At 50.2% G+C, this 25,833-nt stretch overlaps 1 protein-coding gene across 1 annotated transcript in view; it reads left to right on the forward strand.

Moving 5' to 3' along the window:
• IFT43 (intraflagellar transport 43) overlaps positions 1-16,290 on the forward strand; it is an 89,350-nt gene extending 73,060 nt beyond the window's left edge. Inside the window, exons 6-9 of the mRNA XM_082617963.1 lie at positions 14,533-14,605; positions 14,856-14,931; positions 15,808-15,870; positions 16,002-16,290. Of these exons, the coding sequence (XP_082474089.1) occupies positions 14,533-14,605; positions 14,856-14,931; positions 15,808-15,870; positions 16,002-16,124 (335 nt within the window). The 3' untranslated portion in view covers positions 16,125-16,290. The remainder of the gene's footprint in view (positions 1-14,532; positions 14,606-14,855; positions 14,932-15,807; positions 15,871-16,001) is intronic.
• The last annotated feature ends 9,543 nt before the right edge of the window (positions 16,291-25,833 follow it).

Below are 25,833 nucleotides of genomic sequence, written 5' to 3' on the forward strand. Positions count from 1 at the left end.
GGGACATGATGGTGTACAAACCATTCTTAGTCCTTGCCCTCATACAGCTTACAGTCTAGTCAGGCATATGGGGACTAATCAAATAGTCACACACTAAATAAGTAAGAACAAATTGCAATTGAGTCCACTGAGGGAAGAGTCTGGAGTGCCACGAGGGAGAATAACGTGGAGACCTGTTTGGGGTTGGGGACTGAGGGAGGGCCACGCTGAAGAAGTGACTTTCAAACTTCGACTTGAAGGAAGAGTAGAAGTTGCCAGCAGGGACTTCCCTGGCGGTCCAGTGGTTAAGACTCCATGCTCCCAAGGCAGGGGGCAGCAGGTTTGATCCCTGGTCGGGGAACTGAGATCCCGCATGCCATGCAGCGTGGCCAAAAATAAATAAATAATTGCTTGCCAGCGAAAGGAGTGTGGAAGTTGGGAGGACCCTGGTAGAGGAGACAGGAGGCCCAAAGTCCTGTCACCTCTCTGACGCCAGAAGTGTTTCCAGGCCTGTTTGGTCTCTTCCGGCTCTAAAATCCAGCTCTCAGAAAGTGAACTCTGGATGGAAAGTGAAACTTCAGAAGGAGCACGGAGAGGCACAAAAATGGGAGAAAAGAAATTCTTTGTCTTTAAAAAAGGTAAACAGTATTCAGATTGAGATCATCTCTAAAAACACAATTAGATGTGGACTCAACTTTCAAAGAGTTTATCTCTGAGGTAAAGTCAAGTTAAGAAAACTTGTGAGCCCCCAGATAATGGCTTTAAAAAAGTGGCAAGTCCCTGAAAACAGGAGCTTAAAAAAAAGGATAAGCTCTTTCTTGCCTATAACCATCGCATCTTGGTGTAACCCAGGGCTGCGGGTGGAATTATAACTCCCTCTTCCTGGCATCTCCCAGTGCCTCTGGGGCATGCCGCCTCCCCACTGGAGAGGGCTGTGCTCTTTGTATCCTGGGGTCCAGGTGTGACAGAATCGAATACCTTAAAACCTTAGGAGTGATAAATCCTATGGCCAACCCAAAAGTGTGAAATTCCTAAAGGACAGGCTGAGTTGAGCCACTTCTAGCCAGGGGCAATTGGGGACTTAATTCTGCAAGTGTAGCAATCTGGATGATCTGAGAGCTCCAAATTTAAGGGTAATTGCTCAATTTTCTATCCATGTCAACAGGGAAAATAGGTAAAAGTGGCTGAACACAGCCAAGCAATGAGGCTGGATGAGATGTGAGATGCTAGACTGTCAGTGGAATTAGAAAAATGATATATGGAGTGGAATATCGCTCTGTCGCCCCTCTCCCCGTTCATCTCTGTCTCCGGGCTTTCTAACTCTCTTTTGGGCTCTTTTTCATTGCCTGCTTAATCCTTCCACCCTATCCTTCATCCGTTCTCCTGCAAGCAGCAGTCACTATTGGGCCAAGCAGTTTTAATGTGGAGAAAGAGAAAGTGGAAAGAATTCTTTAAGTGCAGATAAATTGGAACCCTGATACCTCAATTCTTTTCTCTTGCTTAGCATGAATGTCCTGTTATGTTGGCATTCCCTTCCTTAAGCTTACTGCAGCACATCGGACTTATTAGGTAGTACCCAAACCTAGTTCCTTTGCCTCCCTCTCTGTGCCTTGTTAAGCTTCATTCTGTTTATAGGATACTGGGTATGAAATTTGAAAAAGAAGTCCTTCTTTTTTTTTTTTTTTTTTTTTACGGTACGCGGGCCTCTCACTGTTGTGGCCTCTCCCGTTGCGGAGCACAGGCTCCGGACGCGCAGGCTCAGCGGCCATGGCTCACGGGCCCAGCCGCTCCGCGGCATGTGGGATCTTCCTGGACCAGGGCACGAACCCGTGTCCCCTGCATCGGCAGGCGGACTCTCAACCACTGCGCCACCAGGGAAGCCCTAAGGATGTATAATTTAATCTTTAATAATGTTTATGTTTAACAACCTGCATGTGAAATTCCTAAAGATTTTAGCCAGCATGAGCTGTTCCAGGACATCACTGCTAGTAAGTGATGGAGCTGGAGTTGGGACATGGCCTTTGTGACTCCTGATCACCTGTTCTCACCACCTTCCTCTTTGCTCTCAAAGTGTTAGGTTCGTTTCTCAAGCCTTCTTATCCAGGAAGCTTGCCTCCACTCGTATTCCCACTGCCCTGTTGCAGATTTGTTATCCTTTCCTGATTCTCAGATGAACCCACTGGCCCCTGTCCTCAGCTCCATTGATCCTCTCCCCGTGAAGTCTTGGCAGCAACATCCAGGCTGAGCAGAGAAAAGCCAGAGAGACCAGGTCTTTAGGGCTCTGTGACACGATGCAGAATCTTCAGGTTGGACCACTCCTCTCCTTCATGTTATACTTTCTTTTCTATCAAACCCATTGGGATTGCTTTTAGATAATGAATTCTCTGCTGGGTCCTCTGGAGAGGAGAGCCTATTTTAGGGGGAGAGGATGGAGTGTCACTGGGCTTGTGCAGGTGGCAGGGTGAGTAGCGGGGAGTATGGGAAGTTTGGAAGAACAGAGACCCCACAGGGCACTCCCTGGGCCGTGGCAGGCTATGGCTGGAACTCTCCCACCAGCACAATGCTTTGAGACACAGCTGAGGGAACAAACTGACATCACAGAGACTTGGGACACTCAAAAGACTGTATGGAACGTCAAAGAGCCCCAGCCAGGGGTGTTGGATCATGGTGCCAATACTGAGCTGAGGCCATCATGGGCCACAGGTGGACTCTGTGCAAGTTCATTTTAGTATAGAAATGAACTTTCTGTACAGTGATTCTCTAAACAAAAGACTTGGTGTGCTTTACCTGTAGGCCATGTCTGTGGCTGGGACATTTGGAAAGACTTCCATAGGCAAATATGACAGTCAGGTGTTTTGGGGTTTTTTTTATCACTAGGTATATGGGAATGGACAACCTAGAAATAAGGATGTCATAGAGATAGATAGAAGGCACCTCATTTTGGTGACGAGGAAACTTGGGACAAGAGTTGACAAGTAACTGCACATGGTCAGCAAATAAGGGGCAGATCTGGGACCCAGGTTTCCTACTCCTCATCAGGTACACCCTCTGGTACAGCTCTGTGAACCAGGAATCTGGGTTCAGTTCTTCCCTGATAGACAGTTAAGGCCACATTCCTGGCAGCAAAAGAAAAATGAACTCTAGTAGATGTAGACTCTTGGGGCCCCAAGGGCAACTTCTTTACTCCCCAGTGTGGGTTTGGCCCCAGAGTGAGTGAGATGCCAGAGGAGTTACAGGGGACTTGCCAGAAGTTTCTTTAATGAAGCAAGAAAAGTTGTTTTGACTTGCTTTTGTTTTTTGCAGGAGATAATTCAGGGTCCCATGCCCCTACCGTGGGACAAGCATACACCATCATGGAGTAGGTATCTAAGAGCTGGTGGGATGGAATGACTTAGCTCAGCAAACATAGTAGAGACTGGTCTGGCTGTGCTCTTCTTGCCTCTTGAAGAGGCAGAGTGTCAGGGGAGCTTCTGAAAATGGAGTTAAGCTTGGAGCACATTTTGGTGGTTCCGCTTTGTCACCTCAGTTGTTCCGTACCTTGCCCTGGTCCAGCTGCAAAGCACAGCCCAGAGCGTTGACCAGACCTCCTGCTCTGCTGGCAGAGCTGGAACAGAGTGCTGTAGGCCCCTAGTGGGCCCCTACAATCTCTGGGTCACACCAGCCTTCCAAGCTTTCCATCGCAAACATCTCTGCCCGAAATGTGGTTGACAGCGACCTCTCTGGGACTCCATTTTCTTTGTTCACGTGAGCAGCTTACTGGGATGTCCCCGTCTGAAGAGGAAGAGTGGGGAGCATGACACAGACATCCTGCACCACGCATGCACGCGTGTCGTAAAGGAAGCAGGTTGTATTAACCTTCCTCCAGGAACACAGAGAAAGCTCTGTCAGCATTCCATCGTGCTGTAGTCGGTTTGGAGGAATGTGATTAATAATAAATCATGCAACGTTAAGCACTGACAAAAGTAAAAGAGAGTTAAATCTCCCTGAAATAGTTATAGAGATCGGGTATTTATTCTGTTTGGAGGAATGTGATTAATAATAAATCATCCAACATTAAGCACTGACAAAAGTAAAAGAGTTAAATCTCCCTGAAATAGTTATAGAGATCTGTGTATTTATTCTGTAACTCCTTGGATTCTGTCCCTGTTTAATATGGAAGACAGGATCAGGATAGGACAAAGCTAATCCTGTTTAGTTTCATCAGTTGGTCCTAGATGAGACGGTGAGCTGTGGTCCGCTCTGGGGAGAGGCACGGGTACTTCTCCGCACAGCTGTGAAAGGAGTGGTGGATGAGGGCAGAGAGGAGATGAGGCCATATTGATGAGAACCATTACCCAGGGACATCTTAGACTCAGATTTTTATGTGACTAGAAAGAGAGGCTCAGTGCTTTAGGATATCTGTTTCAAGTGATGGGGGCTGTATAGAGAAGAGGCATAGCGCTCTCTGCCACAAAAAAAAAAAAAGACAGGTGGATTTGTAGAGTTGCTCCAAATAGTCGTTGTAACCCAAACCACAGCAAGTTGTGGCCTGGGGACTGTGCTCTCCAAGCAAATGGCCGTGATGCCTCACTCATCTTGAAGTCTGACGGTCAGATAGTGCTTAGGTGAGACAGGAAGGGACAGGCATGATTGTTCATCTGAGGTTGGACTCAGTGCATCACTTAGACCTCAGTTGAAGTCTTTCCTTCCAACACATGGGGATTCATTTCTAAAGAAGAACCCGAGATAACAAAGCCTAGGTATAGCAGAAATCCAGGGGAGCGGTGATAGGGGACCCTCTTACCCTAGCGAGAGACAAACTTGATATGGCCAACTGGTAGGTCTTCCTTTCCAGCTTCAGGTCCTCCCAGCTTTCTAAAAATGCCCAGATGTTTGGTGTGTGCATGTGTGTACTCGCCTATATATATACACACATGCAGGGGGGACACATACTGGGAATGTGATTCCTGAGTGCATAAGTGTGGTTGACGGACTGGGTTTACCTAAAAGACCCTTTAAGAGGAAGCTCTTGAAAGATGATTACAGAATTGAGACACCATCATTTAAAAGTGCCCGAGGCAAATGCCTTTGAAAATTGCAGCAGCGGAGGGATAGAGAAAGAACCCGGCAGCCCTTGATTGTTGCGCTGTTCCCTCAGGACCCGTCCCCCCCTCCCCCTCTGTTTCTCATCTGATAAGAGAGAGAGCAGCAGTAAGACTCCTCATCTATCTTATGAAAATCCGATTGGGAATGGCTGTGATCAAAACCAGCTGGCTGTCACCGGCAGTGGCCTTGCGAGAAGGGAACCGCTCAGAAGCATTCTGTGTGGCGGAGTCACGGCTAGCACTGATCAAAGGAGCATTTTTGTAATAAATATATATAAGGAAAAAATACAAAACCTAAGGATTTAGAATAAAAGCAGGGTAGTTTGTCTTGTTTTTTTCAGCGTAACACGGAGAGGATGAAATAGAATCAGATATGCCTGGTTTCTAACACAGGAACCAGGAATATCTGGCGGCTCTGAGAAGGTGCTCTCTGTCACATTAATACCATATCACTGATCTTGGGCCTTATTGAAGAGAGTGGAGAGTTCCTCACTTTCCATTCCTTCCAGCCACTTCATTCCTCATCACCTTTGAAGTCGCTCACCCCTCCTCGTCCTTAACACATCTCTACGGATCAAAGCTGGAGCTGCCACGAAGCTCCCAGAGAGCGTCCCTCTTCATTGTTCTTCGTTTCCTTCAACTGTTGGTAGCCACTGTGCGATGTTCCCTAGAGGCCACTCCAGTGTGTGACACCAGGGTCCTCCCAGTGTCAGGCTCCTGGGCTGAACAGGGTCCTTCCCTATGGAGAACCCTTGTTGGGCTGTGCTTGTCTCCCATGAGCACTGCCTTTGAATTGCTCCGAAGGGTCAGTCCTGGCTGACAACCCTTTGCGCGGTCAGTACTGACTTCCACAGCCCCTGGTGGACCGCGTGGGGTGATGGGGCAAATCGCATTCTAGGGTATTGCATTCGTGCTCCTTCCGGAGGGTGCCACCACCCCCTGAGGGTAACATGTTGAGACCGGGCCTGCACACCCACAGTAGACCACAAGCTGAGTCACCACTCAGCACAGCCTCCTGTCTGCCCGCCACCCAGCCAGCACCACACCACCCCCTGAGACCCGGCTTGTCTCAGAAATGGACTCAGTCCAAGCCCTCCCGTCCAGCCCGTTGTCAGCCAGGAGAGTGGCCACGGCGTGGGCAGCTGGGAGGAACAACCGGCTCTTTCGATGTTCTTCCTGAGGTCGGGGATCTCTTCCCCCAGCAGCAGGAGGAGGGGGTGGGTTTGGCAGGAGCATGGAGACATCTCAACGTACAGGACATAGATAAACCGCCCCCCACCCAAGCCAGCGCCTCAGGACGGACATCTTCCTGCCCCTGTCATTCGCTTCCTCAGGGACCTGCTTGGGTACCTTTTGCTCGCGATCAGTCCTGTTTCTCAGTCCCTGCAATGGACCTTCTGGCCAGCAGCATCACAGTTTTCAGACTCTTCTCCCATGGCTGCCTCTCTCCTCCCCTCCCAATGACCCGGCCGGATCAGGTGAAATCGCCGGGGATCGGTCCTCATAGCAGACCCGCCAGGGACCTGCAGACGCATTTTTGCCCCAGAAACCCAGTCCGTCCGGGGAGTGCAGGGGCCCAGGAGCTCCTCTGAGACTGTCCCTTTCCCTTGTTCCTTCGGGTGTTGGAAGCCTGTTGCCTACCCCTTTCCCCTTTTCTTCGCCCTTTAAAAAAATTCTCCATTTTTTCACTTAGAAAAAAAAATTATTTATACGATTGAGATCCACTAATTAAAGCCATTTTCTGGTATTTGGTTACTGGAGTGTTTGATGTCTCTCTGACAAGACCATGAAATGCATGGAGTGTCCACAGGGACAGAATTTGCTGAACGCGGCTCTTTGTAAATGAGGGGACACAGTGTCGCAGCAGCTCATGAATATGAAACGCCCATGATGCCACCTCAGTGGACTTGGGAACACAGATGAATCCTGTCATGTGCTAAATGAGACCAATTTCTTTCATTTAACTTCATCTTCAATCAGACCTTCTTCCATTTGCCTGTTTAAAATTCCCCATACGTGATGCAGAAGGTAACAGCATTCAGTAAAACAAAGTTTTGCAGCTGCAGAGAAAAATTATAATGATCTCGGGTGTAAAGTTGCCATCTCCTGGAAATGTGGGCGTTCTTTCCTTTCGCTCACGAGCTCTGCTGAGAGTCTGTTGACTTTGAGCGCAACATTGGGGGTTGTCTGGACTGCTCTTCTTGGAGTGTCCCTCCACGGCGTGTCCAGGCCCCTTTCAGATGGGTTATTGAATGTGGCTGTGAATTATGCAGGGTGGACGTGAACCCTCAGCAGCCCACGAGCACTCTGTTGTGGCCAGGGCACTGGGCGGGGGAGCAGCTCTGGGAAGAGGTGGTGTGGGACCGCGTGGGGCCTCTGCCGTGGGGGGCACAGTTAGTGGGTGAAGCGAGAGGGGCAGATGTCATCATTCAGCACCCGGAGGAACCTGACAAGGTGGGCCAGCCCCTGGTATCATTTACTAAGGCGTCAAGGCCAGAAAGTGCTGGAGTTAGAAGAGACTTTATGTAGCTCTCTAGAAACCCTTCTGGCCACGACCAGAAAATTCCATTCAGAGATCCCCAACCAAGAAAATCAGCAAAGAGTAGAACCTAAACGGACACAGAGAGGAGGGCTTCCCTGCCTGAGCCATCTTTGCCTGGATGGGACCGAGGGCCGGATCAGGGTGCCTCCTTCATTCTCTCCTTCCTCTGCAGGAAGATTTATGCGCCAGGGAAAGAGCCTGAGTAATGCTCAGGGTGTACTCATTGCAAGCGGAGCCTGATCTAAGAAATCACTTTCTGTTCTTGTACCAAAACAAGCCAACAACAGCTAGATGTGAAGGCAGGCTATCATAAAATACGTTGCAGAGATCTGGGGCCAGGTTCTTTGCAGGAGGCAGGCAGGCTTCTTGCTGTCAAGCCATAGGGGCAGAAAAAGATCCCTCTGGGACTTCCCTGGGTACTTAGCATTTTAGTGTGCGGGTGTGATGGTATTACCTGCAATGTGTGTATTTCAGGGCAAGTGGCAGTTTCTCGCATCTTTGAAACCAGTTGTAATTGATCCTACTGGTGTTCCCACGTTTCTGTTATTTATTTCTGTTAGTTATTTAAGCACCCCTCATTTATGTCTGTGGTTTCATCTGGTAGTTGGTTTGTTGGTAGATCTGTTGGCAGGCTAGTATGCTGGTATCTTGATGGGTTTTCCATTTGGCAACCTCTCTCTTTGGAATTGGCTCTTACTGCTGTTGCTGTTCATTAACAAGCCTTTACTGGGGGCTCCCAGAAGGTGGCATGACGGAGTGGGGCACGCTAGAGATCAAGAGGAAGCCCAGGGTGAAGAGCAGTGTGACCCAGCCTCAGGATGGAAGCCCAGCAGTCCATATGGACCCAATTTGGATGACTCTTCCTCTGTAACTTTGTCCCCAGTCCTCCATTGTTTCTTGTATATGCACAGGCCCTTCCCAGGAGGCCTTGCAGCTCTCAAGTGAGGCAAAGCCTTTGCTGTGATGTCATCAAATCCAGGATGTATCTAAGGATTGCTCTTGGTTGTTCTTGTGAAATGAATCCTGCCTAGGCAACTTTAGGACTCAGTAACACTTATACTATAACTAGAATGATATAGAGAAGATAGACATGGCCCGTCCATGTGTGTGACTTGCAGATTTGAGGGGCATTTATTGATCCAGTTCTGTTCAGTTGTCCTTTAGTTTGCCCATCTTTGGGAATGCAGAAGTGACTGGGATGTGGTCTTCACCCTCCACTAGTTCAGCATCTAGGAGGCAGGCCGAGGGCAAATTTCACTTGCTCTACCTACAGCAAAGTAATCAGGTCCATCCTGTGTCCTTGAATATAAAGCATTGTGGAAAGGTAGAGTAGGAAGCTCTGAATTCTGCCTGTTGGGTTCCAAGATGATTCACAAAGGAAGGGATGTGCATTTTCCTTATTCTGCTCATTTATCATCATTTTTTAAATGTATAGACCCTCCCTTTGCAACTTTTCCATGCTGAGGCCATCTTGGTTTGCCCCTAATATGCCTCCAAAGAGGTCTTGCCTATAGCAGGCACGCAGGCGTCACCTGGCCAGTTGATGCAGGTCCTTCCTCACCTGGCACCTGACGCCCTCTCTCCTGCTCCACCCCGAGCTGCTCTCCTGGGCCCTGCACTCCAGCCACGCCACCCTTTTAGTGAGTTCCTCCTCACCTCCTAGCGCTTTTGTGTACGTTGTCCCCTGCCTGGCTTAGTCCTGTTTATCCTTCAGCGGCCCTGTCCCAGTTCAGAGACCTTCCCTAACTCGACACTCCACTCCCCCAAAATCCTGAGTTAGATCTTCTCTGGACTGAATTAAGGGCATTATGCAGCATCCATTCAATAGAAAACTAGATGGTCATTTAAAAGAATAAGATGCACGTGTACATTGAAAAGGACAGATAAAAGTAAGTCGCAGGACTTCCCTGGAGGTCCAGTGGTTAAGACTCCATGCTTCCACTGCAGGGGGCATGGGTTCAATCCCTGGTCGGGGAACTAAAATCCCGCATGCCGCATGGCACAGCCAAAAAATAATTTAAAAAAAAAGAAAAGTTGGGGCTTCCCTGGTGGCACAGTGGTTGAGAGTCCGCCTGCCGATGCAGGGGACACGGGTTCGTGCCTCGGTCCAGGAAGATCCCACATGCCGCGGAGTGGCTAGGCCCGTGAGCCATGGCCGCTGAGCCTGCGTGTCCGGAGTCTGTGCTCCGCAACAGGAGAGGCCACAACAGTGAGAGGCCCGCGTACCACAAAAAAAAAAAAAAAAAAAAGAAAGAAAAGTCGTAAAACAATGGATACGTAACATGATGCCATTTGCAAACATTTTTAAGAGGACATATGTGCTGTGTATGCAGAAATTCTTTTCAGTAAACATATATGAGAAATGGTTAATAGTGATCACCTCTAGGGAGACGGCTGGGATTCATATAAGGAAAGGACATTTTTCATCTTAAACTTGTCTAACAGCATTTGAATTTATTACCACATATGATATTACTTTTGCCGTTGAAAATAAAACATTAGGTCTCCCTGTTATTTTGGTCTCAGAGTCCAGTTAGCTCTCTTCACGGTGTGTGTTTTAATTTACAGGCAGCACACTTATTTGTGTTTATTGCTACCTCCCGCTACACTGGTGCTGCAGGAAGACAGGGCCCATGTCGGGTTTATCTGCTGTTGTTACTGGCACCTCCTAGCGCGGTGCCTTTCACAGAGGGGCTGCTCCATTCATCCCTTCAAGGATGAATGGATGAACGAACAAACAAGTGAACAAATGCAAGTTCCCCACAGTGTGGCTAATTGGGCAACACGTGGGACACAGAAGCAGGTGAAAGGCAAGTGAGATGGCTGACATGAGAGGCCGGGAGCAAATGCAAAGAGCAGGGAAGGCCCGTTTTGTTAAGGAATCTGAGCTGGGAGAGAGCAGCGGGTAACTGGTCAGCAGGGGGCGCTATCTGTGGGGAGCTGAAACGAAGGATGAGGGCACCCGCTGCTGCGGCGTCTGGCGTCTCAGCCCTTTTGCCTCGCCGGCCCTTTTCCTGGGGCCGTTCGAGGCGTCTGTTCCCCTCCTTCTCCACGCAGCTGGTTTAGTGCGACATGGACGGCGGGGGATGGAGTCACCGGGTCTCCAGTGTTGGTCCATTTTTCTCTCTGCACCATTTGGCCTTGTTGTAGGGAAGAAGCCAGTTGGGCATATGGTGAGGGAGAGACTTCGCTTAGTTATGGTTATTGGGAGACAGAGAAACACCCGAGAACAGAGGACACTGGGTCTCAGGCAAAAGGAAAGCTGTCCCAACTATAGGCGGTTGTCTCACCTCTCCACTAGTAGAGGCGTCTTTGAAGTCACTGGACCTTTGCAAAGAAAGCCTCTGGGCAGGGGTGGGGACAGCCTTTTTGGGAGGGGTGCAGTTGAACTGGAGCTGGAAGCCTGCTCTGTCCATTCTTAATGACTCACTTCACGCAAGCTGCTTCATCTTGCTGAGCCTCAGTGTTCTCATCTGGAAGATGGTGACAACTGGGCAGGATTAAATGAGAAAATGAGGGTAGAGCCATATAGTTTCTCTCCATGCTCAATGTTTTATCTGTTAAATGAATAAGAATAATATAGAATATTTATTACTTACTAAGCATAGTGCTTGATATTTTAGATGATCGCATGTAATACAGCAACCCTGTGAGGTGGGGGTAGTTATGATCCCCGTTCTACAGCTGAAGAGACTGAGGCACAGAGAGGATGAAGCCTCACAGCTAGTACATGGGGGAGCCAGGATTCGAATGCTTCCAGTACCTGCACTCTGAACCACTGGCCAGGAGTCCTGCCCATATGCTTAAGTAACCCATTGTTTCTGTTAATGTTCTTATTATCAGCAGCATCGAAGAAAATGAAACTAAAGTTAACATAATTATTGAATTTTTTAAAATAGTGGTTGTTTTTCAATAGTCCTAGAGCATACTTCTTTGTTCCTCTTCCTGTCTCTATTAAAATTGTGTGCTTTTGAGGGCTTCCCTGGTGGCGCAGTGGTTGAGAGTCCGCCTGCCGATGCAAGGGACACGGGTTTGTGCCCCGGTCCGGGAAGATCCCACATGCCGCGGAGCGGCTGGGCCCATGAGCCATGGCCGCTGAGCCCATGCGTCCGGAGCCTGTGCTCCACAACGGGAGAGGCCACAACAGTGAGAGGCCCGCGTACCGCAAAAAATAATAATAATAATTTTTAAAAAATTGTGTGCTTTTGAATGTCAAGCTTGACACCCTGAATCAGACACCAGGTCACTGGTTCAGGCTTGCAGGTCAAGTAGCCGTCACTGATTGCAGGCAGGGCCGGATCATTCCATGCAGGTAATTTTGTGAAGAAGCGGATTGATTTCTCAAGCCCGTTTTCTTTTTCTAGGTTGGGTCATCCTATGTGTGTGTGTATGAGAGAGAGGGGTGGGGGGAAGGGAAGAGAGAAAGGGGACAGAAACTCCCGGGAACATGTTATATACCCATAAGCAAGCACTTGTCTGTGACTGTAAATCAGAAACTGTAAAATTAGGAAGTTCTTTGAAGTTTGCCCAAAACCTGCTCCACGGCCACCTGTTCCACTGGGGCCGGCAGTTGGATGGCCAGGCTCTGCGACGATGGCTCAAGCTGTCACTGCACCGCATCGCTCCAGCCTGCCTTGGCCTGGCTGTCATTGCTGGCTTGGTCCCGCTCAGGCAGTTCACCGGTTTCTGTTGGACACCAGGCTTCCAATTAGAGAGAAGTCCCACTGTGTGGCCAGCCCCGCCAGTGCCGCTCTGAGCGGCCCCTTTGCCAAGGCCCGAGCTGACCTCCGCTCTGTCACAGATGGGCCAGCCCCACGCTCCTTCGTGCGCATTTGGAGGAGGGGTGCGGGGACAAACAGGGAAGCCCACGGGGACTCAGAGTGGACAGTGGGCAGAAGTGCAGCTCCTCAGAGCTGGGAGAAGCTGGGCAGAGTTGACAGGACCCAAATGCTGACATTGCAGAGCAAGAGGGGGCTTGGGGAAGACCCTGTCCTGAGCCCTAAGCACAGCAGGGAGCATTTTCTTACTAACTTCTGAATATTCATCTCAGGCTGGGCCTCACACCGAGGAGAGCCAGGAGCAGCTAACTGCCTCATGCCGGACCTGTCACACTGCTGATGGCGCATGGCACGGCCAGCTTCCGCCCTGCCCCACTTCAGGGCCCGTGCAGTCCTGCCAGCCTAGGAGCCCTCTCGCCCTGGACTCAGGGACGGTGCCATCAGCAGCCCTCACATGGACTGTATGCTTCACTCGGAGTGAACAGGGACGAGCAAGCTGAATTTCTGTTAGCATAAGAAATAGAAAATTAGAGAATTCCATCTCTAATTCTCTAGCAGGGTAGAGAGATATAATCTAAGCTCTGAACAGCGTCTTTCTAGATAGAGGACTTGCTGAATGTGATTCATTATTTCGGGGCTGGTGTATGTGTCTTCTTTATTTCCCTATCAGCATTTTCTTTTTATTTTCATCCCTTTAATCGCTCTCTTTCTCTGCCTGTCTCTTTCTCTCTCTCTTATTTTCTCTGTCTCTGTCTCTCCCTTGCATGCTTTCTGTCTCTCTTTCCAGGTGCGGCATGTGTAACCCCTCCATTGGAAGCAATATTAAAGATGCCAGGCTGGGAACTGACATTTATATACTCGGGCTTAGCTTGACGGGAACCATCGCAAAGTCTAAATAATGAATAGCCTGAAAGTGGCAGGGGTCTTCCCAGCTGTTCTTGGAATGATTCTGCGTCTCTTAAAAAAAAAAAAAAAAAATTTTTTTTTTTTCAATTTAGTCCATGGAAGCAAAAACTAAGGGTGTCTTCACTGCTCTCTCCTCTCTGGAATTTTTCCTCCTTTTAATATTTGCAGTTGGTTTGGGAATTCCAGGACTGTCTCTCCCTGCTTGGCCTTTTTTTCTGCCCCATCTCTTTTTTTCTCTGTGCAGACTGGTTAAAACAAAGAAAGCCCCTCTACCAGTCAGTGATACTCACTGAGAGAAGGCAGTACTTCTTTAAGGTGTTAGGTTGTCCCCAGGAGAAGATGGACGATTTTTCTGCTATAATAAGCAAGTTTCCACGATTAAGTGATGTGCTGTCTCTCTGTTTCTCCACTTGCATGACTTTGTTAGATTGACAAAGGGAATGGCCTCATGTCTCTTCCTATGTTTGTATGTCTGTCTCATGTGGAGAGTTCAGAGGAGGAGAATCTCCAAGAGACAGCAAGGGAAGTGTCATCTTTAGAGTCAGTGTTGTTTATTATATTAGACCCGGTAAATGGAGACTCTGATCCTGGCCACACTGCTGGGAAGCCAGGTCACATCATTAGGCGTAAAGTGACCTTCAGATACAGGCTCAGGGCTGTGACAATTGCAAAGACTAGGATGAGCTGATGCAGGTGTGAACCTTGGTCATGAGGAGGTGCACTCATGGTGACATCCACCTCGTGACACTATGCTTTCCCACTTCCTCTGTCTCTGACCATGCCAGGTTCATTCACCACCTCTTTTCTTTTCTCTCCTCTAATTAAAACACTTCCCCAAGTGCTGTCTGGGACTTTCTTCTCATTTCTTTACATTTTTCCTTAGAGAGCCACACCAATGGCTTCTAACCTGGAGCAAACGTCAGGATCACCCAAGAAATCTTAGGGAAGAATGCAGACGCCTGAGCCCCACCCCACTAGGAGATTCTAGTCCAGCGGGTTCTGGGGTAAAGCCTGAGATTCGGGAATTGTTGAAGTTCTACCTTTGATTCCCATGCACACCTCTACTTCAGCTCCACAGCCCTAGACTGGGGTCCTAGAGGCCGGAGACCATTGTGTCCATTCTACCTAAAGCCTGTAGCCCTAACTGTGGCCGGCATGTTGAAGGTGATAAGTAGCCAGTGGAGAAGCAGGCAAGATCCCCCATTCGTGCTGCTGACATTTTTGGCTTCTCCTCTCATTGCAGATATTCCTGTTATTCCGGACCTGGAAGAAGTACAGGAGGAAGACTTTGTTTTGCAGATGGCGGCCCCTCCCAGGTATGTTAAATTAATATGAAGTTGGCAGGAGGCAGGGACCATGCCACACGCCATCTCCAGTGGTGCTGCCCCCCAGGGGAGATCCAGATGTGTCTGGATGGGCTCCATCCCAGGGTTCCCATTTTATTAGACGTTTTCTCCCCATTTTGGTCCTTCCCAGCTGCCTACGAGGCTCTGGGTGGGTGGCCCGGCAGCACTCCTGGCGCTGGTTCTGCCTGTGGCTCCTCCTCACATTCCGTCCTTCCTGCAGCATCCAGGTCAACCGGGTGATGACCTACCGCGACCTGGACAATGACCTCATGAAGTACGCAGCCTTTCAGACCTTGGTGAGTGAGGCAGCTTCTGTGTAGAGGAGCAGGCTCTCCAGGCAGCATCCACAGGGAGTTCTCAGTTTCTCCAAAGCCTTACAGCCGCTCCTCGGTGGGTCTCTGAGGCTGCCGGGCAACAGTCCCCTTGCCAGAGACATCATCCTCGGGTATTACAGCATCCCTGGACCCAACATATTCCAGTGTTCCCAGGGCCAGTCTCCTTCCTGCTTCCCTGGCTGCCCCCGTGGCATCCGTAGATATGCCGCTGTCATGCCTGCCCTCCTGGTATTGACCTTCCCCCAAGGAGTGCCCAACCTGTAGGACGTCATGGTGTTCCCTCAGTTCTCAGTGGCCATGGGGTCCACCCACAGTTTTGCTCTTTCACAAGGCATTCCTGCAGGTCTGGATTTGGGAAGTTCTACCACACTCAACCTGGTCCCCCTCTCTTTGCCAGAGGTCATTGTCTGAAGGCCTCCGAGGTGCACAGCCCGCCTTTTTTTTCTTTTTTTTAAAAGATTTTATTTATTTATTTATTTTTTAATATGTGGTCTTAATTATTTATTTTATTATTTTTTTGGCGTTATTGGGTCTTCGTTTCTGTGCGAGGGCTTTCTCTAGTTGCAGCAAGTGGGGGCCACTCTTCATCGCGGTGCGCGGGCCTCTCACTATCGCGACCTCTCTTGTTGCGGAGCCCAGGCTCCAGACGCACAGGCTCAGTAGTTGTGGCTCATGGGCCTAGTTGCTCCGCGGCATGTGGGATCTTCCCAGACCAGGGCTCGAACCCGTGTCCCCTGCATTGGCAGGCAGATTCTCAACCACTGCGCCACCAGGGAAGCCTTTTTTTTCTTTTTTTTTCTTTTTTTTTTTTCTTTTTTTTCCCCTGCACATTCACAGGATGGAGAGATCGACCTGAAGCTCCTCACCAAAGTCCTGGCTCCGGAGCATGAGATTCGAGAGGTACGTAGCGGCGGCAGTGCCTGCCCCTCATTCCCGGGAACAGCTGGCTCCGAGGCTGCCCTCCGCGGGAGGCCGGCTGTGACTGAGGGGACGGCCTCCCCCAGCTCACCCCGCGATGCCTGTCTCGGCAGGACGACGTCAGCTGGGACTGGGACCGTCTGTACACTGAGGTGTCCTCAGAGCTCCTCAGCGAGTGGGACGTGCTGCAGGCAGACAAGGAGGACCCCGTGGGACAGCAGCCCTCGCACACCTGAGCCCAGGGGTCGCTCTCCCTGCATGCGGTCACCTCTGCTTTGGACTCGAGACGGAGGCCATAAACCTAAAACTAAAGAAGCTTGCAAGCAGCTCAGAATTTTTATGTGGACTATTTTGTAATAAAAATATCTATTTTCAGTAGACCACATTGGATCGTTCGACTGTAAGAAACTGCTTTTTTCTGTAGCCCTCTCTTCCGTTTCTTTCCAGCACTCCCTTGGAAAGATTCGTCAAGAGTGAAGGAGGGCATCTCTCCCCATCGTTGAAGCTTTTGGGAGGGAAAGCTAGATTCAGGGGGAGAAGCGGTGGTGCTCCTGGAAGCCGTTCAGTTCACAGAGGCCACAGCAGCTCCCCGGAGCATCTACCTGTGAGCACCTGGACGCAGGGATACGGGAGGTGGCATGCGGCTGCCTGCTGGGGTCCTGGGGAGGGCCTGGCCACGTGCCTTTCTCACTTTGGACGGTCAGTTATGTTGGTGAAGTTGCACTGTCTCCTTCGAGCTTTCAGCGGGCGTGATCATATGACCCATTGCCCACGTCAGGGTTTGGTGGCTCTTCTAACAGCACGCCCCTTTCCCCCCTCTTCCTGCAACCCATGCCTGGGGCTTCCAGAGCACATGTTTCCTTTCTGCCACAGGTTCCCAGGGCCTTGTTTCTGGTTCTCATTAGCAGGGGCCAGCTCAGCAGCCCTGAGACGTCCACAGAAACACTCTCTCAGGGAGCCCGGGCCTCTGCTGACCTTTCAGAGGTGTAGCTGTTTGTCTCCGTTGCTTCCCCCAGGCATCATCACTGCCTGTTTCCAAAATGTGCCCAGATCTGGAGCAGAGCCCAGTCCTTTTTCTAAACAGAAACATCTTTTGTTTTTGTTTTTCTCTTAACTCCCCAAGACATCTCATCTGAGGAGAGGACGCCTCCCCGCCCGCTTCTCCTAGATGCCACTCTGGATCGGGCCCGCGCAGTCTGGCGGCAGCTAACCAAGCCCCACTCCTGGCCGTGGGGAGTGCTGAGTGCTGAGTGCTGCTCTCACCCAGCCTGGAAAGCCCTTCATTAAAATTCAGAAAAACAAAGAGGCTCAACACTTCAAAAACACACTGGGGGTTATTTTTTGTCTGACTACAGTACCCTTCCCTGGTGAACCACCGGCTCTGGAGCAGGCAAAGAGGATACGTCTCTGTTAATGATAAACTCAGGGATTTAGTGGCTTTGGGGGCTCGTTTCCTCCTTTTCCAGAGTCACACTTTTAGCCCAGACAGCCCCTCTTTGGAATAATTGCCATGGTCACTGAGAAGTTAGGCTGGTTTTTCTTGAGCCTGCAAGACTCTGAAACCCAAAGGAGGAATTGCTGTATTTTGAGTACCTTAATCGCTGGCAAGTTCAACTGCCTCAGGACGCTGATAACCTTGAGGGTCTTCAGCCAGCTCGAGCAGGGCCTGGGGGTTGACTTCCTTCCTCCCTTTACTTCTCAGACACCTTTATGTTCCAACCAGCGTTGTCTCCCACCCAAGACTTCAGAGGGCCTCCCAAGAAGATGGCCCAAGAGGGATGATAGAATGGACAAGCTTCGACAGGTACCTCAGTGTGGTTTTCTACAGACACTGGCGGGGGGCGGCGGGGAGGAGGCGTGGAGCGGGCCTCCTGCGTGTGGCGGATTGACTGGGTCCTTACCAGTTTCTCCCAGACTGGCTCATGTCCGAGAAGCCCCAGCTGGTCTCTGGCAAAATCTCCCGTGGTGTCTCTGGCATGGGGTGGTGGCTGCAGAGCTGCTGTTCGTAGGCCGGGCCCTGGTGGGAAAGTCTGTTCCTTCACGAGATTCTGATTACCACGTAGGACGCGCCAGGCGCTGTTCCAGACACTCCAAGCAAAACTTCCTTCTCTCAAAGTGCTTCCGTGCTGGTGGGGGAGATGGACCAATAAGTGAGATAGAGAGGGCATCCGATGGTAATCGGTGCTATGGAGAAAAATCCAGCAGCACGGGGAAGGGAGTGCTGGGCTCGGGGTGCAGTGTTAGATGGGGCGGTTAGGGGAGGTCTCACTGAGAAGGTGACATTTGAGCAAAGACCTGAAGAAGGTGAAGGAAGGAGCGGGACTGGTCCCTTGGGAAGAGCATTCCAAGGAGGGAGAAGAGTGTTTGCAAAAGCCAAGAGGGGGGCCTAGGCCCGGCTGCTTTGAGTAGCGGCAGGAGGCGGTTGACTGGTGGGAGGGGACCAGGGGAGAGGAGACGCTGTGTCTTGCTGGGCCCAACCCTGGGCCCACCACAGAAGAGACCTCTGTGCATGTAGGGTCCACTCTCCCCAGTGACATGCGCACCGTCAGGCTCCGTGGGCCCGTCAGGCCGCCTTTGGAAAACTTTCCTGAGAGGCCTGCAGGGCCCCTCCATGCCTCGGCCTGGGAAGAAAGGTTGATGCCTCATCGAGGGAGACGGGAACCGTGAGCTCTTCTGCCACAGAACTGAGGCCAGGCGGCTGCTGCCAGCTCCCCCAGGCAGGGGCGTGCCGTGTGCGGGGCAGATGGCAGTACCGTGAGGCCCCTGCGTGCCATGCTCCCTGGAAACCTGTAGTTCTGATGAGAAGCTCAAGCAAGAAATTCATGTGGGCAGGCCGGCCTGTGGCTGAACCTGAGGCCATCTCCACCCCTGATGGTTGCCTCGTCTTTGCTAAACCCCAGGACACCCCCAGACAGGCTTCTGGAGCTACATGCTCCAGACGGAAATGGACTCCAGTGCTGGCCAGTGTTGCTGGACCAGAGTGCTGCTCACAGAGATCAAGGCCTTTCTTGCTTAGTGGTGAGGGCGGCTCCTAGGAGCGTTGGTGCTGGAATGAAAGGTAGGATTTGCCACAGCATGATAAGGAAGCTTAGCATCCTTGCTCTACTTGCCCAAGCCGTGCTATGCTTTTCTCCCAGAGGCCAAAGAGTCAGTGGGGAAGTGCGTGAGTGGAGGGGGTAAGGAGCAGTGTCAAAGAACACAGATTCTGGAATCAGGCGGGCCTGGGGTCCAGTCGCATCTCTTCACTTAGTCGCTGTGGGTCCTTGAGCAAGCTGCTTTCCCCTTCTTTTCTTTTTTTTTTTTAATATATAGATTTATTTATTTATTTATGGCTGAATTGGGTCTTTGTTGCTGCGCAGGGGCTTTCTCTAGTTGTGGTGAGTGGGGGCTACTCGTTGCGGTGCGCAGGCTTCTCATTGCGGTGGCTTCTCCTGTTGTGGAGCACGGGCTCTAGGTGCGCGGGCTCTAGAGCTCAGGCTCAGTAGTTGTGGCACACGGGCTTAGTTGCTCCGCGGTATGTGGGATCCTCCCAGACCAGGGCTCGAACCCGTGTCCCCTGCCTTGGCAGGCGGATTCTTAACCACTGCGCCACCAGGGAAGCCCCTGCTTTCCCTTTCTGATCCTGTTTTTTCTCATCTGTAAAATGGGGATAATCTTAGGATTGTAATGCCTGGTAAAATCTGACTGCTATTCGATTTTGGAACTGATGGGGTGGAAAAGTGAACCTAGGGGAAGTCACATTGGATATTTTATTGCAACAACAAACATCTGCATCTCTCAAGGGGCTCCCACCTCCGTTTCCCCTCCTGCATCATCTTTCAGCCATGGATAGAGAATGGTTTGGTACCAGGGTTTTTTGTTTTGTTTTTATAACAACTTTATTGGGGTTTAATTTGCATGCCTTAAAATTTACCCCCTGAAAGTATACAATGCAGTGATTTTAGTAAATTTATGGAGTTATGCAACCATAACCATAATTCTGTTTCCGGAACATTTTCATCATCCTATAAGGCTCCCTTGTGTCTGTTTACAGTTAATCCCCACTCCCACTCCCAGCTCCAGGCAACCACTGATCTGCTTGCTGACTCTTGATTGGTTGTTTCTGGAAATTTCATATAAATGGACTCATATAATGTGGTCTTTTGAGTCTGGCTGCTTGCACTTAGTGTATTTTCAAGGTCCATCCATGTCGTAGCATGTGCCAGTGGTTTCATCCTTTGGAATGCTGAATGTTACTCTGTTGTATGGACACGTACCACATTTTGTTTATTCCTCGGTTGATGGACATTTGAGTTGTTTCTAGTTTGGGCTTAAGAATAAAGCCCCTGTGGACATTCATGGCCATGTCTTTGTGTGGACAGATATTTTCATTTCTCTAAGGTAGATTCCTAAGAGTGAAATTGCTGGGTCAGATGGTGTATTTATGTTTAACTTTTAAGAAACTGCCAAAACTGTTTTCCAGGGCATTGGTTTTATTTGTTTGTTTATTTGTTTGTTTTTCAGTGCTTTAGAGTATCAGGATTAATTCAGTAAAAATTAAGATTTTTTTTCTTGTCTCCTTTCCGTACGTGTTTCAAAGGTCACTGCTAAGTTTATAGGAGGCACAATCTCCTGATTCCTCCCTCCCTGACTTCTTTCTGTCATTGAGCTTATCTCTGTTGAGAACACAGAGCTCATCTGTCTGCTCTCCCCACCAGCCTGTAAGCTTCTTCAGGGTAAGACCAGGTGTTCTTTGAGTTTCTGTCAAGGCCTTTGCATATTCCAGGAGTTCAAAGTCAAATAAGACATGGTCCTGACCCCAAGGAGCTTACAAGCTAGTAGAGAAATAGACAAGATTCCTCTGTGTTCTCAAAGCATTGGTTTTGAAAAACAGAGGCTTTCCAGATGAGTGGAGGAACCCAAATGATCCACTGCAAAGTGCAGGTGAAGAGAGAGAAAGGGAGCTCGGTTTGTCCACTAAGAAATACAGAGGTGGGTTGGTTTTCAGGGGTCAGTGTACTGCAGCCTGTGGACCAAATCCAGCCCGCCACCTGTTCTTGTTCACTTTTACTGGAACACGGCCATGCTCCTTAATTTACATACTGTCTATGGCTGCTTTGGGGCTGCAGTAGCAGAACTGAGTTGTGACAGAGACCATGTGGCCTGCAAAGCCTGAATTATTTACTCTCTGGCCCTTTACAGAAAAAGTTTGCCAATTCCTCCTTAGACGAAAGAATGAAGGTGACAAATAACAACAGCCGCAGACTCCCAAAGTTCAGCTGCTTGTTGCTATTCAGAAATGCAATCGCAGTAGGAGTGATGTGAGTTAGATATAAGGAAAAACTGAAAGGGTGGGAAGATTCTGGCTCCTAAAAGAGAGACACAAATTTCCCTTAAGAAAAGGAAAAAACAAACAAAAACCACTTATCCGTTGCAGCAAAGTTGGGACAGAATCTATCTGGAGACAAAAAGCTGGAAAGAGTGACTGGGTTCCTTGGCCTTTGATCCTGTTTGAGATGTGGGGTGAGGGGGGTCTCTAGGAATCAAATACCTTTGGCGACAGGCTGACAATAATGAGGAGAAAGCCCAGTGGAAGGGGGTTAGGAGGAAGGGAGGGAGAAAAGCCCGATTTTTCCTTTGGTGAAGTAGAAATCAGAAAGTAAGGGTCTTGGGAGCAGCCAGAGAAAGAGGCTGCCCCTCTTGTGGCCAAGGCGGAGTGAATTAATTCCCGGCATATGTTCCCAGCATCTGTCATGGTGACCTGGACCGGAGGGGTCAGCGAGAGAGGGGACCATGCCAGCGCCGAGCATTAGCCCAGAATTCCCGGGCCACAGAGGCTTTTGGCTCCCACAGAATGACGGCTGTCCAACTCTCCTAGCAGCATCTGCCGCAGCTGCAGCAAACGGTGCTGGGGGGGGGGTGCCCCCCACGAGAGAACACCTGCTGTGAAGGGGCTGGACGAAGACCAGAAAGAGTCCTGCAAAAGGCTGTCTCTTCCAGATCTCGGGCTGCAGTGGCTTCAACCCGCCAGCCACGCGTCCTGCCAGCAGACTGGAGGTGACGCACAGGACGGCACTGAGAGGGGCAGGGGAGCCACGGCCCTGGATGGAAAGGACGCACAGGGTTGGGACGCCCTTCTAAGTACCAATCTCAGAAACCCCCCGGATACTATTTGGGCTGCTTGGTGCTATTCCCTCAGGAATCAGAGGTCAACCCGGAGGGGGCAAGGTAAGAGGGCACGGAGGCTAAGAATGCAGACGATGCCAAGTTCAAGTCCCTGTGCTTCCAGGTCACAGCTGCATACCTCCTTGTGCGTCCGTTTTCTTATCTATAGAGCGAGGTAGAAAACAATTCCTGTCTTTGTTGTAGCGTTATGATGATTAAACCACGTACTATACGTCAAGTGTCCGGCACGAAGCAGGCACTCGATGGTGATTAGTTCTGATCACGCTGGGTGGACAGGCAACATTCCCCCTGATGGCAAGTCATGGGCATTGGGCACTGACAGCACCTATGTGGGCATCTAACCCAAGGTCGTGAGCTGGAGGCCCACGGACCGACTTCGACCCACAGGACATGATTGATTTGGCCAACACATAAGTTTGGTTTTTTTAATTGAAGTATAGTTGATTTACAGTGTTGTGCCAGTCTCTGCTGTACAGCAAAGTGACTCAGTTTTATACATATATACATTCTTTGTTTATATTCTTTTCCATTATGGTTTATCACGGGGTATTGAATATAGTTCCCTGTGCAATAAAGTAGGACCTTGCTGTTGATCCATTCTAAATGTAATAGTCCACATGTACCAACCCCAAAGTCCCAGTCCATCCCTCTCCTTCCCGCCCCCCTCCCCATCCTTGGCAACCACAAGTCTGTTCTGTATCTATGAGTCTGCTTCTATTTTGTAGATACGTTCATTTGTGCCATAGTTGAGATTCCACATATAAGTGACATCATATGGTATTTGTCTTTTCTCTTTCTGACTTACTTCACTTAGTATGATAATCTCTAGTTGCATCCCAACACACGACTTTTTAATTGTTTGGTTACTTACCAACATTTAAAATGGAAAAGTTTCACATTAAACCCAGATTTCCAGCCTCTCTTAGGAAATTGGGAGATCTGTCCACACTGGGGCCACAGTCACTAGGGCAGTGACTGACGTGAGTGGAGAGGCAAGAGCTCCCCTGGGTAAGGGCAGGTCAGCACGCCCCATCCCACTCTCACCCTCACTTACATTTCTGCCTGGACACTGCAGGCACTGACTTTGAGACCCCTGCCCCCCCTCCTCATTTTGCATGTAAGGGTCCTGTTCCCCAGGGGCACTCACCCAAGGTCATGGGTACTGGAACTCGAGTCCTGAATTGCAGGCTGGCCAGTGTCCTTTGTCAGTAGTCAGGACCCCCTGCCTGATGGATAAGCTAAAACCACACGAGCTCTGGAGAAGATCTAGTTTCCCTACCCTGGAGTCATCCCCCTCTGATCAGGAAGCTTAACCCTGTTTCCATCATGGTCTGACAAGAGTTTGAGCAGAGTCCTGGGATATCTCCAGGGCCAATAACTGGACCCTCAGCCATTTGCCCTCCGCTGAATTGTTTAAACTCTGCCCTGGAGCTGACGGCATTTGCTCAGGATGAGGGTCCAGCTCAGCAGTCAAAGTTAGCAGGTTTGCCTTCTTTCTGTGGCTGCCACCAGTGCGTCAGTCATGCTACTGAGGTGTGATGGAGAAGGGAGCAGCTGAGGCTGCAGAGAATGTGTCTGGCTTTCAGGCTTCAGGGACAGGAGAGCACACCCCATCCGCCGGCCAGCAGGGTCCCCATGCCGAGCTCAGGAGGAGGGACAGCCCTGGCTGCGCCACTCAGCTCGCCCTTCAGGAGAACTTGCACAAGGAGTGATGTGCCTTCAGGATCAGCCTGCAGGCCGAGGCCATGAGCTTCCCAGGCAGCAGCCAGCCAGTTGCTGAACGTGGCGGCGGTGCAGGGCTCACCGATCCTGGCCAGCACAGGATTCCTCTGGGACAGTCTTTGCCCCAGAGCTCCCCTGGGTCTGGCCAGGGCTTTCTCAGAGCTGCACAGTGGTCTGAGACCCTTGCTATCCAATCCTCCTTCCTCCCCTCTCTCTTCACAGCTGTCAGACCTTCATCACCACCTGAAGCCTCTCCCTGTTACCTCCTGCTTCCTCTCCCCTTTATCTTTCTGTCCTGGTGTCTGCTTCTCACAGGACCCAAACAGTGGGCCTGGGGTGGTCCAGCTAGACTTGGTGAGGAAAGACTCCCAGGCAGGGCTGAGAGGAGACAGCTGGTTAGGGGTGTGGGTAGCGGCTTCTCCCCCAAATCCATATGCCTCCCAAACCCCAGTGGCATGGCTGGGGTGTGGGCTGGGTTTGGAGAGGGATAGACGGGGGTTGACCAGAGCTCGATCCCTCTCTCACTCATGAAAGTGCCGACTTAGAGCCCAGTCCAGCTGAGGAGGCCTGAGAAGGAGGAACTGAAATCCCACAGTGGACATTTGGCAAAAGAATCTGGTGTCCTCTCAGCAGGAGAAGAAGATAGCTCCCTTTCTTTGCTGGGGTCGGGCACGAAGAGCCTCTGTTGGTGGCTTTATGGGCAGAGAACAGGGGGTGTCACGGTTACCAGGCCTACCAGGAGACAGGGTGTGCCCTCCAGAGGGCCACATGTTACCCATCATGGTCTGGGGGCGTCACTGCTGAAGGTGGGAGAAGAGATGGTGTTTAGGCGACTGTGCCGAGATCTCTCCAGGGGCAGGGACCTGGTAGCCGAGCCCCCCATGCCACACAGCGGTCGGGGCGGCATGCTGTCCGCTGGCAGAGGGGAGGCTGCCTCGGGCTTTGTGAAGGGCCAGGCTCGTTCTGACTGAAGCCCAGTGGGCAGCACTACCCTGTACCTAAGGCACAACACCCTCCACGGTGCTCGTGCAGTTTTAAGGACAAAGACAATGCAACCAAGACTGAACAAGGAAGCCACCTCCCAGGGTGTAGCTGGAGGAGAAAGCACTTGGTAGGGGAAGCTAAGCAAAGAGAAGAAGTCAGTTTAGCTCTTTAACTAGAGAACAGAAAAAACAAGAATAAAACCAAAACCTGGGTAAGGCAGGGCAGGGCAGAGCGGGGCGGGGATATACATAGGGGAAGGAGGGAACTTTTTAGGGTGATGGAAATGTTCCATAATTTGATTGTGGAGATGGTTACATGTCTGTTTATAAAACTCATCAAACTATCCACTTAAAAATGGGTGTGTTTTTATTGTATGCAAATTGTACCTCGATAAGCGTGACTTTAAAAAGAGTGTCCCCATCACTCCCTCATCACCTCAGGTAGCCGAGCTGGCCGAGTTTCTGTTTGTCCCACAGCATCGTACCAATTTTTGCAACATCCCCTGTGCCATGGTGCCCGCCAGCTTGGCCGTCCCTGAGAACTGGGTCGGGAAGCAGAGAGGCCCTGCAGTGCCTCCTCGGCCCCTGCCCCTCAGACTAGGGGTCTGCTCAGACTCCGGAGCTAGCTTTAAAATTTTATCTGCAGTTTAATTTTCCATGATTTTCTATGAAAGGGAAATACAGCAAGTTTGACTAGGTAGTCAATTTGTAGTCCAATTTGAAGTAAAATACAGGCATTTGGGAATCATTTTTGACTTTCTAATGGGAACGCAGGTCCGTTGAACACAGAGCAAGGAAGGACACAAGGAACCTTGAAGACCCAAGACCTTTTGAAATAGATGTGACCCTAGAGAGAGCAGGCTGTGCCATTTTTTGCACTGCAAGAAATCTTTTGACCTGGGGGATGAGCAGAGACATAGGAACATCTGATGCCAGATCTTTAAAAGTTTCTCTCTTTAAAAGCTTACAAATCCCATTTAAAAAATATGATCTTTACTAACATATTCACCAAATGATGCATATACATATCTACATAATCACTAAACTAAAAACTATATATCTAAATGTAGTGACT

Source organism: Mesoplodon mirus, assembly GCF_964341445.2.
Source record: "Mesoplodon mirus genome assembly, chromosome: 4".
Lineage (NCBI taxonomy): Eukaryota > Metazoa > Chordata > Mammalia > Artiodactyla > Ziphiidae > Mesoplodon > Mesoplodon mirus.